The following is a 13,673-nucleotide window of genomic DNA, read 5'->3' on the forward strand; positions in this document are numbered from 1 at the left end:
TAATTGTTCTCTTTCCATTACCTATTATCTCTCCATCCAATGCTGAAAACACATAATGAAGGGAACCTCTGGTTTCTCTTTGGTCTCAGGATCTTCCCCCAATAATTACACCCTTTCTGGTTTTAATGATGAATTGTAACTTGGGTTTTTCTTATGTTACAGAGGCAATCAAGGAACTTTGTTCTCTCCAACCAGCATCTCTAATGTCTCCCCTGGTGTTGAGTATATTTTGGCTTCTGTTTTATCCCATCTTCCATTTTTTGGCCTTCCATGGTTCAAAGCTATTTAAAGTGTTTCCTTTACCATTAATGTGTTGCTGGTGGGCTTCTCTTCCTCCAAGAAACATTTTAATTCTGTTACACACTCACACTCACTCATCTAACTGCTGACCATGTCAATTACAGTACTGCAGAGCTTCCAAGTCCAAGACAGTTCCTTATCAAGTCCCTAAAAGTCTTAGTTCCATACTTTACAAGAAGGATGGACCCTGTCTAAAGCTCAAAAGGTCTGGTTCAGCTGCAGACAAGAAGAAATGCGATATTTAATTTGGCCTTCCTTGGAATCTCCTCTTCATAAAATTCATGCTCTGGATACGTCAGCTCTTTCAAATGCAGACAATTGCCCTTGCAATCAATCACCCTTGATTATCCTTCTGCTAACTCAAAGATGTTTCCTACAAATATCTTGGTATATTTTTTCTCAGCCCTGTACTTGTTGCCAGAAGGGAAGTTGAGTCATTTTATTACTTCACACTTTCGTCAACTTTCACTTGTCTCATCTGTTATGGAAGTCTACCCCATGCACCTCTCAGTGGGTATTTGGACCTCAACTCCAGCCTTAAGCCTGCTTGAGCATTTCTTCATCCTTGAGTGAGTTGACAGTATGACTAATTTCAGTACGTCTTCTTACTTGATGACATCATCCCTGTCAAAAAGTTGCTAGTATTCCCATCACTTTTCAGCCTACTTAGATATTCAGCATTCGGCAAGAGTTTGCCTTTTATACAAACAAATATTTTTAAAACATATTTTGTTTTATACATTAAGGTAATCATTTTATGTTGAGTTCCACCAACCTTTTCTCCCTTCCAACTAGGTGCAGACACTTTCTGCTGAATTAGAAGGCAAGATGTAGGGGTCTTACCTGACCTGAGGGAATCTATTGTTGGTAACAGAATCATTTTTGCAATCTATCCTGAGTTTCTTCCAGCAACAATGTCATAGAATAGATCCCATTAAAATGAAAATTTTAAGATTCACCCTTCAAAATACAGTTTTCAACCTAAATTTTATTTTTTTACCAGTTTAAGTTAAACAGTCTTTTTGGTGTAAGCAAAACTGGTAATTACAAACAACATATCAGTCAACAGACTGCTAAACAAAATTTGTCATTCCCCTTCGTAAAGTCAAATGCTACAGTAGCATCACTAACAACTGCAGATGTTCCTTTGATATAATATATTTACTTTTTAATTATGGTCCACTTTTTCCACCCATTATCAACTAAATGTAAATACCGTAGACTGTTGTATCCAACAAGTTATTTATAACTATTTCCCACCTCCAAAACCACAATAGTTTATGTTCACCTTTTAATCTATGATAATTTATATAAATACATGTTTAGCACTGAAGAACATAAAATTTTTAGGCTTACTATTACCTTTGGCTTTCCTCATCAAATACACCAAAGGGCTGGTTAACAACTCCACCAACTGGCAAGCCACTGACACGATCATAAATACCTATGAGGACTGTCACACATGGTAGGCCACTCTTGTATACTTTTCCCTGGCAGACGCCAGATTTGCCATTGACGTATTCCCCAGTTGAATCTGAAAACCAGTGTGAATTAGGTAGGCCTGCGGTTGCAATAAAATTTTCAATATGCAGATCTATGAGAGAAGGTACTTGCTCTTATACATATTGTGAGCCTTCACACATTATGCAAAAAACAGTATAAGCTTTCAGAAAAAAAATGTTCTCACATGGATTATTTTCTTACTGAAATCAAATCTATGCAAAAACTGCCACAGAAATAGATGGGATGTGAGATTTAAATTGTTTGCTATAAGATAGTTTATCAAATCACAAACTGTGGTGTACTGTAATATAATGTTTTGCAATTATGCAAAACCATAGATTAATAGTATTGCAGATGAACATTCCTTTTGTCAACAAAAATAAAATTACTACACCTGTTTAAATTCATGAATCAATTTTAAAAATGTAGTAATATTGCACAATAATATCTTTTGAAACCAAAGTAAAAGAACTTACCTATGGGATCTATCCAAATGCCTAGATTATTTATTGGCAATTCAGGTATTTTTGGTGCAAGCTCTGTTTCAAGTTGAAGCGTTATATCTGAATGAACAACAGCTGCTAAGAGCTCTGCAGCCTCTGCATTCCCATCAAGGACCTTAGTGAATTAGAAACATACTCTTAATTATCATGTGAAAGAAAACAAATTATATTTTCCAAACCATGAAAACAAACTTCATTACTGCACTAGTATTAACAGCACTTTGTACATGAAAGGCATAATTAATAAAATCCAAACATGATTTCAAATAACTAGATAGTACTGTATTTTTGAAGATGTACTAAAGCTCTGCAGTGTCCCTTCAGGCCCTGCTACAGTGATTTCAGTCTTTTACTTATCTATTTTAGTTTTCACTTGTTATTCAAGAGCAAATCCCATAGAAAACTTAATAATAATAATAACAATAATAATATTGTAATGTTAGCTTGAGAATCCTGCTTAAGCTTATTTTATTTGCAAAGTTGGTTTTTCCATTTTTTACTTGAATTTCAAAGAAATTTCAGAAGTTGAAAGTGCAAACAGTCATAGTACAGTGGGCCAGACATCAGGAATAGTCTTTACTGGAAAACAATCAGATAACTCTCCAGATGAATAGCATTTATTCAAAATTTTCATTACAATTGATACTCCCAGTACTTGTTGCACAATAAAACCTTGAAATTATGAGGAAGTTTGTGGATTACAGAAACTTTTGAAGAAGCATGCTCCTTACAGTATCTTGGAATGTGAACATTTTGCAGCAGAACTCTTCAGTTTATTATAAAATGTAATGCAAATGGAATTTGGTAGCCTCACCTTTGCAAGCAGATTGGCTGTTTCCTTCTCAGTTTCACAGATCTTAACTGTGATTTTTTCACCAAGTGTGTTTGTGAATTCTGCACTTTCTTCCCCTTGGACATAATCCTCCAGTGATGGTATCTGCAAAACAAACACAGTGCATTTTCAGTGTATCTTGTAAGTGCTATAAAATATTAAAATCTCATGAAAATAAATATTTTTTGTTGATAAAAACCACATTGTTACTGCAAATGACCAGCTAAGTTGGAGAATTTACAAACAATAAAATCTAGTGTTCTAAGGAATGTTGAGTTACCATTTAAATTAAGTGTTGACCTTTTATCCCCTCTTTTTCCCACTTAGTTTAATGGCTTGCTATCATGTTGACACTTCTTGTGGTCAAAATAGACACAAGTCAGATCTTGATGTAAATAAGTTCTTTCTAATTTTAAAGCAAGAAAATTTCTTAAATATCTTGATGTATTCATTCAAACCATTTTCTTTGAACCAAAAAGAGTAACCCCTCAAAGATACTGTATGCTCTAATAGCGCCAAAGGGGATACAACTTTGACGGGGAATAACTGGTCCATGTTCAACTCCTAGCTTGTGCCAGCTTACCCAAAAACCTTAGTGAACCATATACAAATATACACTGTGTCAGTAAAACCCAAAGAGTTCATAGAAGCAAGAATGATATACAACTGTAGTATAAATGCAGTCTGACGAACACTTTTTAATCAAACTGTACCCATAAACACTGCACTCCAGCAAGAAAAATGTCTCGGTCAAGATCATTGTCAAGATATTGTATTGTATAACCACAAGCAGATGATCAATAAAGTTTGCATAAAATACTGCGCATATTAAACTTTGACCAATATTATAGATGAAAAGCAAAGAACAAGAGGGTAAACACAAAACACACATCAAGTAGGAAAGCCATTACTGTACATGGGAACTCCAAAGACCCCTACAAAGACAGCCTCATCCACTCACCTACAGATAAAACAAAATAAAAATGGAGATAACACCCGAGCAAAAAATTGACAAAGGCATTTCCAAGTCTTAGAAAATTGTATTAAGCTGGCATATTAAAACTTGTTAACTAATGACAGTATAGGTGATATAAAAAAAAAAAAATGGGTTATGCCCCTAATTGAAGAGGAACTTTTGTGTGTTTCTCTTGTCTTAATTATCATCTAAATATCAAAGTAATATGCTCAAGTAAGACATTAATTTGTACTTCATATAAACACAATTTTGTTTGGATTTACTGTATTTTTAATCAGTTTTGATGTTTTTAATATTAAGTGGTTATACTATTTTTTTAAATACAATATTCTATCCATTTTAAGACAGTCAGCTTAGCTATGCCTGTCATAGTAGATGGGAAACATTAGACTAAAAAATAATTACTGCAATTAAGGTCAACAGCAAAATTTGATTAATCATCTGTATAACTGTTAATTATGGATGGGAATAGTTAAAATTACTTAGATGAAAACTTTGCACAACAACAGTGCAGCTGAACATTAAGTACAATATGAAATCAGTACAAATGTGACAAAAAAAAAGTTACCTCCTGAACCCATTATAGGGACAGTAAATTGGACTCACCATAGTTTTAATGTGATGCCTTAAAGCCTCTTGTATTAAAACATCTGCTAGGGTTTTAAAATCATGAGTAAATCGCTGATTTTTCTCCGTTTCTCCTTTTTCCTCTACCAGTAAAGAGAAAAGTTTTGGTTCTCTGCGAATTGACCGAGCTATCTCCCCCGCACGCTCAGAGAAACTCAGCAAGATTTGAAGCAATTCTGACATCTTGACTGTTTCATCAATATATTGTACAGTAGTGGTAAATCTGGGAAAAATTGGGGTTTTTAGTAATAAATTCACAGTAAGCAATCATTTCTCAAACAAGTATTATTATTCAAATTTAAATTCACTGCATATGCTTGGATGACAAAGCTGTGTTTGATTACATGATAAATCCTATCAAAAAATGTTATTGTATCCAGAACCTTACAGTATACAGTGGTATGAAAAAAACAAAAAGGCCAAGGAAGTAGAGCTATTTTATAGCCTATACTGTAAGGCTATCCGCAAAGCCAACCTGAAACTATAATGTAGTAACAAAAAGCATCATAGAAAAAGTGCACAGTACAGTACTTATTTTCTGTGTATAGTATGACAGCCAATAATCAGTAGGTTCAAATCAAGTACAGTACAGTAAGTCCCATTTTTTAAATAACCAACATACCTTATCATTGTACCATGCAGTGACAATATTTAATGGTTTTCATTGAAACTTCATCAAGTGGGAATTGAGAGAACTTCAGATCAGATAAAATCTCAAAATAAAACAGCTTCATCACACATAAGGCACTTCAAAATATGCAGAAGGCTTTTGAGGAAAACTTACAATATGTAAGTGACAGTAAAATAGTTTAATAGCAATGCAGTCTGTAGTATTGATGATAAAGTCATCTAGGGTAATAATGCAGAAGCGAATGTAAATAAGAATTTTGATAAAAAAATAAAGAATACACTCTTGGGATAGTAAGGGGACAATAATTACAATTTCTGTTTCCTCTGCATCACAATTTTTCTAAAAAAGCAGGAATGAAAGACTCAACCTGGACTTAATTTACAGGGATAATACAAGATTTGCAAAACACCAAAGTGGTCTGAGACTGGTCCTTTCACCAAACAATTAAGGTAATAGTTTTCCTTTAAGTTCAATTTGAATTTTAAAGGTGTTTAAACAAAAGCCCTTTTATTTTCAAAATGAAGTTTATTATTGATATACAGTATATATTGCAAATGAACATCTATTAAAATGTGGATCTGCCATATGAGTAGAAAACTATTTTCTTCATTTCATGTCTTGCATAGCTTTTGGTAATTTTAACATTCTGTTTTAGTTATGATAAGCTTTCTCAACCCATTTAAGATGAAGTTGTTTTATTGAAAACTGCAGTATCAAAAATAATGCCCACAAACTCTAATTTCTAAAAATTATTTTGTGATGCGAAATTAGTAAGATATAGTCTAATAAATTCAGAAAGTATTTGAAAGTTTTCTGATATTTTCATTCACAAACCAAATGTCAGAACCTCCTAAAACCACTTAGGTTTTTTTCTGAAAGCTCACTTTCAAGTACTCCTAAAAAATATTTTATATACAACTGTTCAAAATAAGAACAACAGATTAGTTTTAAAGATCACTTCAATTGATTGGGTAAATATTTGTTAAAGATCACTTCACTTGATTGGGTAAATATTTGTATATCAGGTAAACATTGCAGATTAGGCTAGGCTAAATCAAATACAGTACCTGTATAATAAAGAATACTGAATAATTTTTACATACCTTAACAATGCTGCTAAATATCTGATGGAAGGTACCTGACACTTTTAAGGTACATATACAATTATACTGGCATGTATTGCTATTTGTTAGGAAAATCACTAAAACAATTTACTGTATTGGAAATGTATGTAATTTTAACACTCACTAACTGTAAATATCAGAATTTCACAGTGTATTTCTTGTACAGTATTAGGAGCTCAGGATATATGAAAACTCATATAATACTGACTGAGCACCTCTGGCACCTCTGAGCACTTGAGAGACAACTGGAAGCCATAAAAATTTCATCATACAGTGAAACCTCTCAATATCCTTATGTGAAAGTTAAGACAAATCAGATAAAGCTATTACAAATGAAACAATGTGTAAAGGGGCTTTTCATGGTTGCATAAATATACCATCTCCACTAATTAGAAAAATATTGAAATTCTAATTTTTCACCCTAGATTTCCTAAAAATATACTAGAGGAAAATAAATGCAAACTGAAAAGTTAAAATAAAAGAGAAATTATGATCACTTTTTTGCACTTAGGCTATGCGTTACCACTCACAGATGAGAGAAATACTAGCTGTTTTTCAGATGGAGCACCCATACAGCAGTATTACCCATCAAGCTGCTCTAACATTCAACCATTTCTCATTTAGTGCCTTTGCGTTCAACCGGTTGTATTATTGCTCATCCCGCCTATAGACTGCTTTTGTGACTAGCTTAATGCAGTAAAAGGCTAAATGCAGTTCCATAACGTATGTCATTATGGTTGCTTAATGCTTACTTCGTGAGAATTCATGCAACCTATCCAGTTGTTTAATGTACCACTCTGGTGTAAGTGTAAGTAGGAATGTTGCATAACTGCTATTTTGCACTGGTCTAACCAATGCTGACTAGCCTTTGAAGTTGTGCTGAAATAATCCACAGCTGCAAAACAGTTTATCAACTTGGTATGTTATATGTTCACTTGGTTTGCCCTTGTCACTATCAAAGGAAATGGAATTTAAACACAAAATTTTGGTGTTGTTCTGCATGGCATGACTATGTCATGAGTCTATTAACTAGAACTCCTCCATTACCAGTCAACTTTGTCATTTACAAAGATAACCAGTGCACATTTTTCATTGAAATTGTCTTTTTTGAGGTTTTGCTATTGTGGGCACCTGCTTTTATATGGTTTTCCATGAGGTACCACACTCTAATTTATATTGCAATTTTGTGACTCGTCCAATACTGACCTACTATCTGCCATGGTACACTTTGTACATATATTGCACATTGTTATTCTTGGTACTGTACCCAAAATGGGCATAAAATTGTCTTTGTGTATGTGTGTGTGTGAGAGAGTTTGTTTGATATGATTTCATGAAATTTAGGCTGTCAAGCCAAGCACTAAAGCACTTTTGGCCATTTACGGATTAAGATAGTGAAAAGAGTGAGTTGGAGTGGTTGGACAGCACAATAAAAGATATCCAGAAAATAAATGAAATGAGATACAACAAGGATCTAAAGGTGGAACTGGGAGAAAACCCAAACAGTTGTACTAAGAGTATCAGTTAGAGAGGTTGACTAGCAAGATTTATGTGAGGAGAGTAAAAGAATAAAGAGCTGGGGCCAAAGGGACACTGTAAACACCCTTTAGTAATGCCTACAGTGCACTAAGTGATGGCATTACACCTATATGAGAGTGTGTGTCTCTGTGCTGTAGAAACACAATTAGTTTCCAATGGGACACGGTCAGCTAAATTAAAGTTTGGGCTTATCTGCAGCTTAAGAACACTAACAGGAACCATAGGACCATAATTTGTCATATACTCATGACTATCTGTAGTTACTTTCTTTGAATTTTAGGCAAATAATACTTTGTTTTCACTGTCTTCACCTCAAAAGCATTTCTAATCAAGCACTCAGGTATCTCAATATCATATACAGTGAACCCCCGTATTCGCAGGGGATCGTCCCACACACCCCCGAACAGGTCAAATCCATGCAATGCTTAAAACCCTCGAAAAACACTTAGAACTGCCCATTTTGATAGCTTAAAACCAAGAAAAACCCTGTAAAAATGCTTATACCCGAGTATTTTAATAGTTTTGTCACAAAAGTGCATTTATTCATGAAAATTATATGAAAATACAGTAATTAGTGAATATTTCTCAGTGAAAAATACATGAATGGCGAATTTTTCCGCGAAAAAATGGCTAGATATGTTCCACAGAGAAACCCGCTGAATGCGTGAGTCCACGAACCATGAGAACGCGAATACGGGGGGTTTACTGTAGTACAGAAATATACCAAATTAAAAAGAAATTTGTATTTTTCCTAACATATGAACCTATGTTTTCATATATAGAGTACTCGACTGTTCTTGACTTGTCTCTGAAAACAAAATACTAATGCTAACTGGGTCATGTGGGTTGACCTGACGCCGATATCTTCTTCCCATTGTTTTCGCAGTTGCACTCGCTAATGTGGTAGTATGTAATTACTACAGGAATATAACCCAATTTAAGTAACTGCATCTTGCTAAACAAGGTGGGGGATGATTCCCCTGGAAATCCACGCCCTCTAAACTTTGCTTGAAAGTTATGCCATTAGTACTTGCAGGGTACACCTTGGGCACAGCATCCTACCTGACTTGACGGAGGGGCCTTTGTTCCCTGGATTCCCTTCCCTTTTAACCTTCCATACACACTTTACCATACCTTAAACTTGGGAGGTTAAAGGCTGTGGTTCTCTTTAGCATTAGGGTCTACTATCCTAGGAAGGTTGGGGTAATGGGGTTGGGAGTATAGTTTTGTAGATTTGAGCAAACGATAGTGGCATCACTCCTTTCTTTTGTGTCACTGGATATGACATGCATGACTCATTACTGAAAGAAGTGACTTGTGATGAGAATATCCCATGCCTAAACTTGAGCTGTTTTCCAAAATGTTTCCTTAAAGGCAATCATGGAAAACTATATACTGTAAATGTTCTGCCTTCTTAGGAACCCTTATGTATGTAAAGATCACATCTCCACTAATTCACTTGAGTTATTATTGATTTAAAGCTTTAGAAAGAAGGCCACATTCTGTTGCCTAAGGAATTAGCCAGTGATCTTATAGAATTATAATTTTTGCTTCATTTTTATTGACTAGAAATAATTACAAATAGTATCTGTACAACCAGAACATAAAGAAGTCATTGCAGAATTGAATTTTGGGTAGCAGAAAGTGTATATAGGTACAGTAGTCTTAAAATATCAGGAACTTAACTATGTGAAATTTTGAAGTTTTTATTGACTAAAAAAAGGATTTTGACAAAGGAAAATCTATTTCTGGAGAGGGGCCCGTGTCACCCGGTGAAATAGTCCATTCAGCACTTATTTCTAGGTAATTCCGTTTGCACTAGATACCAGAAAGCTAAATGAAATGCTGGAGTTACTACCCCAGAGCGAAAGCTCACTAGATGGAGTCGTGTATGGAAAAGGGTGAACTACAAAAACACGGAACCTTATCCTATAGAGATTCCCAATGTCAAAAGTCCCAACGAGAGAGAGGTGCGATACAAGCCCATGCACTACTCATGGACTGAATACAAGGCAACACTAGCCGCATTCCATGTTAGCACCCACCTCACTAGAATGAAGTTTATCAAAGGGAGAGAATGAAAAACAGGTGGGTGGTCACCGGGTGACACGGGCCCTCTCCAGAAATAGATTTTTCCTTTGTCAAAATCCTTTTCTGGATCGGGGTCCCAATGTGTCACTTGGTGAAATAGTAACAGAGAAATAAACATCATTCTTATGCTATTAAAGACTTAAATAGAAACGTTGAAAACTAGAAGAATTCTACCCCTGAACATTAGTAAGGTCCTCTAAGTTCATGTAATGAAAATAATGTAAGTGGTCACCGTCTAAGATCATGAGCTTAGAATAGCACCTGAATAGGCTTGTATTAAGAAAATACTTCCTGCCTAATAGCAGACCCCATGACAGTGCCCCCTTTTTAAAGGAGAGGACCTGACAAAATTGGGAGGGCCTGTCTAAAAAGCCTGAAAGGAGAAAACTGGACACAGAAACAGACCTTGTAAAAGGGGAGTACTTTCCAAGGTGACCACCGAAAATGAGGACCTTCAATTGAGGATAGAAAGTTAGGGTGAGGAATTCACAACACTTACCCTGATGAGAACAAACTGGGAAACCAAACTAAACTGATTGGTTCCGCCAGACAGGGCAGACAGTACAGGAAAACTAACACTAGAAGCTAAGCTGATTAAAATTTTGGGACTTCCTTAACAAGGAAAGGTAAGAACAAGATGATTGTTGGTTACCAAGCTAACCCGATACATTACTCAAAGACCAGGAAACCGAATGTGGACGGAGTACTGTTCTTAGACGAACACAGACCTTAGGGATGAAAGTTAAGGGCCTGTGAGTCTGGTTCCAACAAAACACTTTCCTCGAGGCCAATGCGACGCATCAGTACTGTAGCTTCGAAAACTATGTGAAGAGTGCTAGTTACTTAACTGCAGAACCATACTGCAGTAGAGTAGGATCCCCTTAACTGATTTCAGGAAAACAGTAATAACAGGACCAATATCAGTTTCCTCCTAAACTGTAAGATTCACAAAGACCACAAAGCCAGGACATCAGAGTTTGAGGGGCTGACGCGGGCTGAGTTTATACCAGACGGGACAGCTTGATAGTTGTGGCTGAATTGGGTTGCAAACAGACCTACTTCCAGGCCCAGGAAAAGGTCACAAGGCTACCTGAATGACGCTCCGTCTGGGACTATTCCGACACCAGGGGGAGGCCCTGGATAGGGAAAAGCAGTGACCTTTTGGACCCCTACGAGAAGGGTGGTAGACAGAAGCACCTGCGTCTGTTGGTTATGGAGAAGAATGAACCATAACTGAACGTAAGCAATTGAGTCCAAAACCACTTGTTTACGCAGCACAGTATTGCTGTTTTGTTCAGAACCAGCCTAAAAGGAAACCTCTTGGGGGGAAGAAGTTTCCCAAGGACAGGAAGACTGTCACCGCCCTCCAAAGCGTTGATATGGAACTGCCGGAACGTGACCGACTAAGTACCATGTACTTCATTGGGCCAAAAAAAAATCCACCTCACCCGCCCAGAGAGGTGACGGTGTGGAATACTGAGGCCGGAGGGGAAAGCTGGAGAGGAACTGACTTCGTAAGCACTTGACAGTTGTGCAAGGCCGGAGGCCACTATTCAAGCAGGAGGAATCAGGAGACACGTCCCCGACTCCACCATACCCAGTCATAAACTCCAGCTTTGACTTCAGAAGGAGAACCGTCACTGAAGCAAACTGGAGAAACCCAGAACCTTTTCTTGGGCACAGGGAGAGGTATGCTTGAGATGATGAAATGATAGGATGTCCTTGCTATCTCTTTCCACTTCCACTGGATTCATAACTACGAAGGCTACCCTCCTGAATCAGGTGGGATTCCTTCCTGGTTACTTAGAAGCCCAAAGACTCTAGAAACCGATTATAATGACCGGCGCCCTCAGGCAATTCCCACGCTGGGTGCCCAAATGAGCCCAGGCAACTAGATATGTAGCTAGCATAGCCTCCTAATACCGGAGCTGTTGAACTACGGTACTGTTCAAACTGGCAAAGACTCTGGAGCCGCATTGAGGAGGGCATGAACCTGAAGGGGCACGCCTGCTCCCGAGTCTGAATCCCAAGAAGGGATAGGACCTTTCTGCAACCAAGATGTGAAAGGAAAAGCGTCGGAAAGGTCTATAAGGTGGTTACGGCCCACGGTAGCAGTAGGATCCGAACACACAAGACTGTAAGCAACCGAGACTTGTCGCATGAATAAGGAAAACAAGCGGACACGCCGGAAAAATTTTCCTGTGGAAGGGAACTTCCTTGGCAGACTGAAAAATCCTGACAGGCCATTCACAAGACCCCCAGAACTCTGGCCGGAGGCTGATTGAACCTGATGGGGAACAACAGTCCAGCCCCACCGGGCCCTGATAACTATACTCTGGGCCCAGGAACTGAAGTTCCAGTGGCCCCGAAAAATGGTACAGCCTCCCACCCATATGAGAAATACTACAGGGAGGAGGCTTGATTGCCTCCGTGAAGCGAATGCCTTCCCAATTTCTCGGAGAGAGTAGGATGCATCCCTGCTCCTATGATAACCCGAGGGTCAGAGCCTCTGGCCAAATGTCTAGTGAAAATTCTTTCCTTAGGTTTTCGTATGAAGCAAAAGAAAACTCGGCATTAGGCGTGGGGGAGGCAGAGACACGGGGGTGTTACAAAGGGGCTGATGTGTTGGCTGAACCCGCACACATCGAGGTGGAGGCTGGGGTGAGAGCTGACGGCTGTCTAGGGGCAGAGACCTGAAGAGCCTGCACCACCGCCTGAGCAGGGGGCTCTTGAACTACATGAACTTCTTGCCGGACTTGGGGCAGGTCGGCAAGATCAGACCGTTTCTGCTCGTGGGTAGACACCCATGAGAACGGAGGCTCTGGGTAACAATAGTAGCCCCAGACGGGCCGTAACAACGCCCACCTGGGAAAGATTAATTCTCCAGGTGAAACTGTTCATAAGATTTTTCAGCTCAAGGCGGAACAGGCAAACCTGACTTACCCTGTTTCAGCTTCCGAAAATTGAGTCCGAAGCTTAGGGAGCTGTACGCTGAATAAATTAGAAGCGTAGCCTGGGGTTAGAAGATTCACTGTGAATGCATCTGTGATATCTGTCTCCTGGAAATGCCTCAGCGATACATTTTCAAAACAAGCCTGTTGATAAGAGGGCTACATTCTGAGCACAAGGGGTAGAAACAGGGCTCTCAAAGAGAGCACAGTAAGACCCCCACAGCTGGCGTGAACTTGGGATTCTCCCTGCCACTCCGTTAGAGTTCTCAGGAGACGATGTGTGTCCAGCCCCTAGCTGAGGGGCTCACTTATGGATCCTGCCAGACAGATGCCATGCTCGTTCTGACAGTCTGGTAAAACCGGATAAGAGGATGCCAGACCGGAAGGGAAGAAATGCCCTTCCACCAACCTCCGTGTGCCCACACCCCGACAGGAGGGTGCCTTCATGCTGGGAAGCATAAAGGGAAGGCACCAAGATTCCCCAGACTGGAGAGGAAAAGAGGTGGAGATGTCCGAACGATAGAATTCGGAACGGGAGCAGGACTTAACAGGTGATCCATTGACAATGAGTCTTGAGAATAATCACTTGGGATTTA

At 38.4% G+C, this 13,673-nt stretch overlaps 1 protein-coding gene across 2 annotated transcripts in view; it reads right to left on the bottom strand.

The window, feature by feature from the left end:
* Ipp (inositol polyphosphate 1-phosphatase) overlaps window positions 1-13,673 on the bottom strand; it is a 34,237-nt gene that overhangs the window by 12,865 nt on the left and 7,699 nt on the right. For both annotated transcript variants that reach the window (XM_067103605.1, XM_067103606.1), the window contains exons 2-5: window positions 4,721-4,964; window positions 3,121-3,243; window positions 2,280-2,421; window positions 1,663-1,834 (exon numbers count right to left, since the gene is read on the bottom strand). In XM_067103605.1, the coding sequence (XP_066959706.1) occupies window positions 1,663-1,834; window positions 2,280-2,421; window positions 3,121-3,243; window positions 4,721-4,924 (641 nt within the window). In that variant the 5' untranslated portion in view covers window positions 4,925-4,964. The remainder of the gene's footprint in view (window positions 1-1,662; window positions 1,835-2,279; window positions 2,422-3,120; window positions 3,244-4,720; window positions 4,965-13,673) is intronic.

The sequence above is a fragment of the Macrobrachium rosenbergii genome, chromosome 5, assembly GCF_040412425.1.
Source record: "Macrobrachium rosenbergii isolate ZJJX-2024 chromosome 5, ASM4041242v1, whole genome shotgun sequence".
Classification (NCBI taxonomy): domain Eukaryota; kingdom Metazoa; phylum Arthropoda; class Malacostraca; order Decapoda; family Palaemonidae; genus Macrobrachium; species Macrobrachium rosenbergii.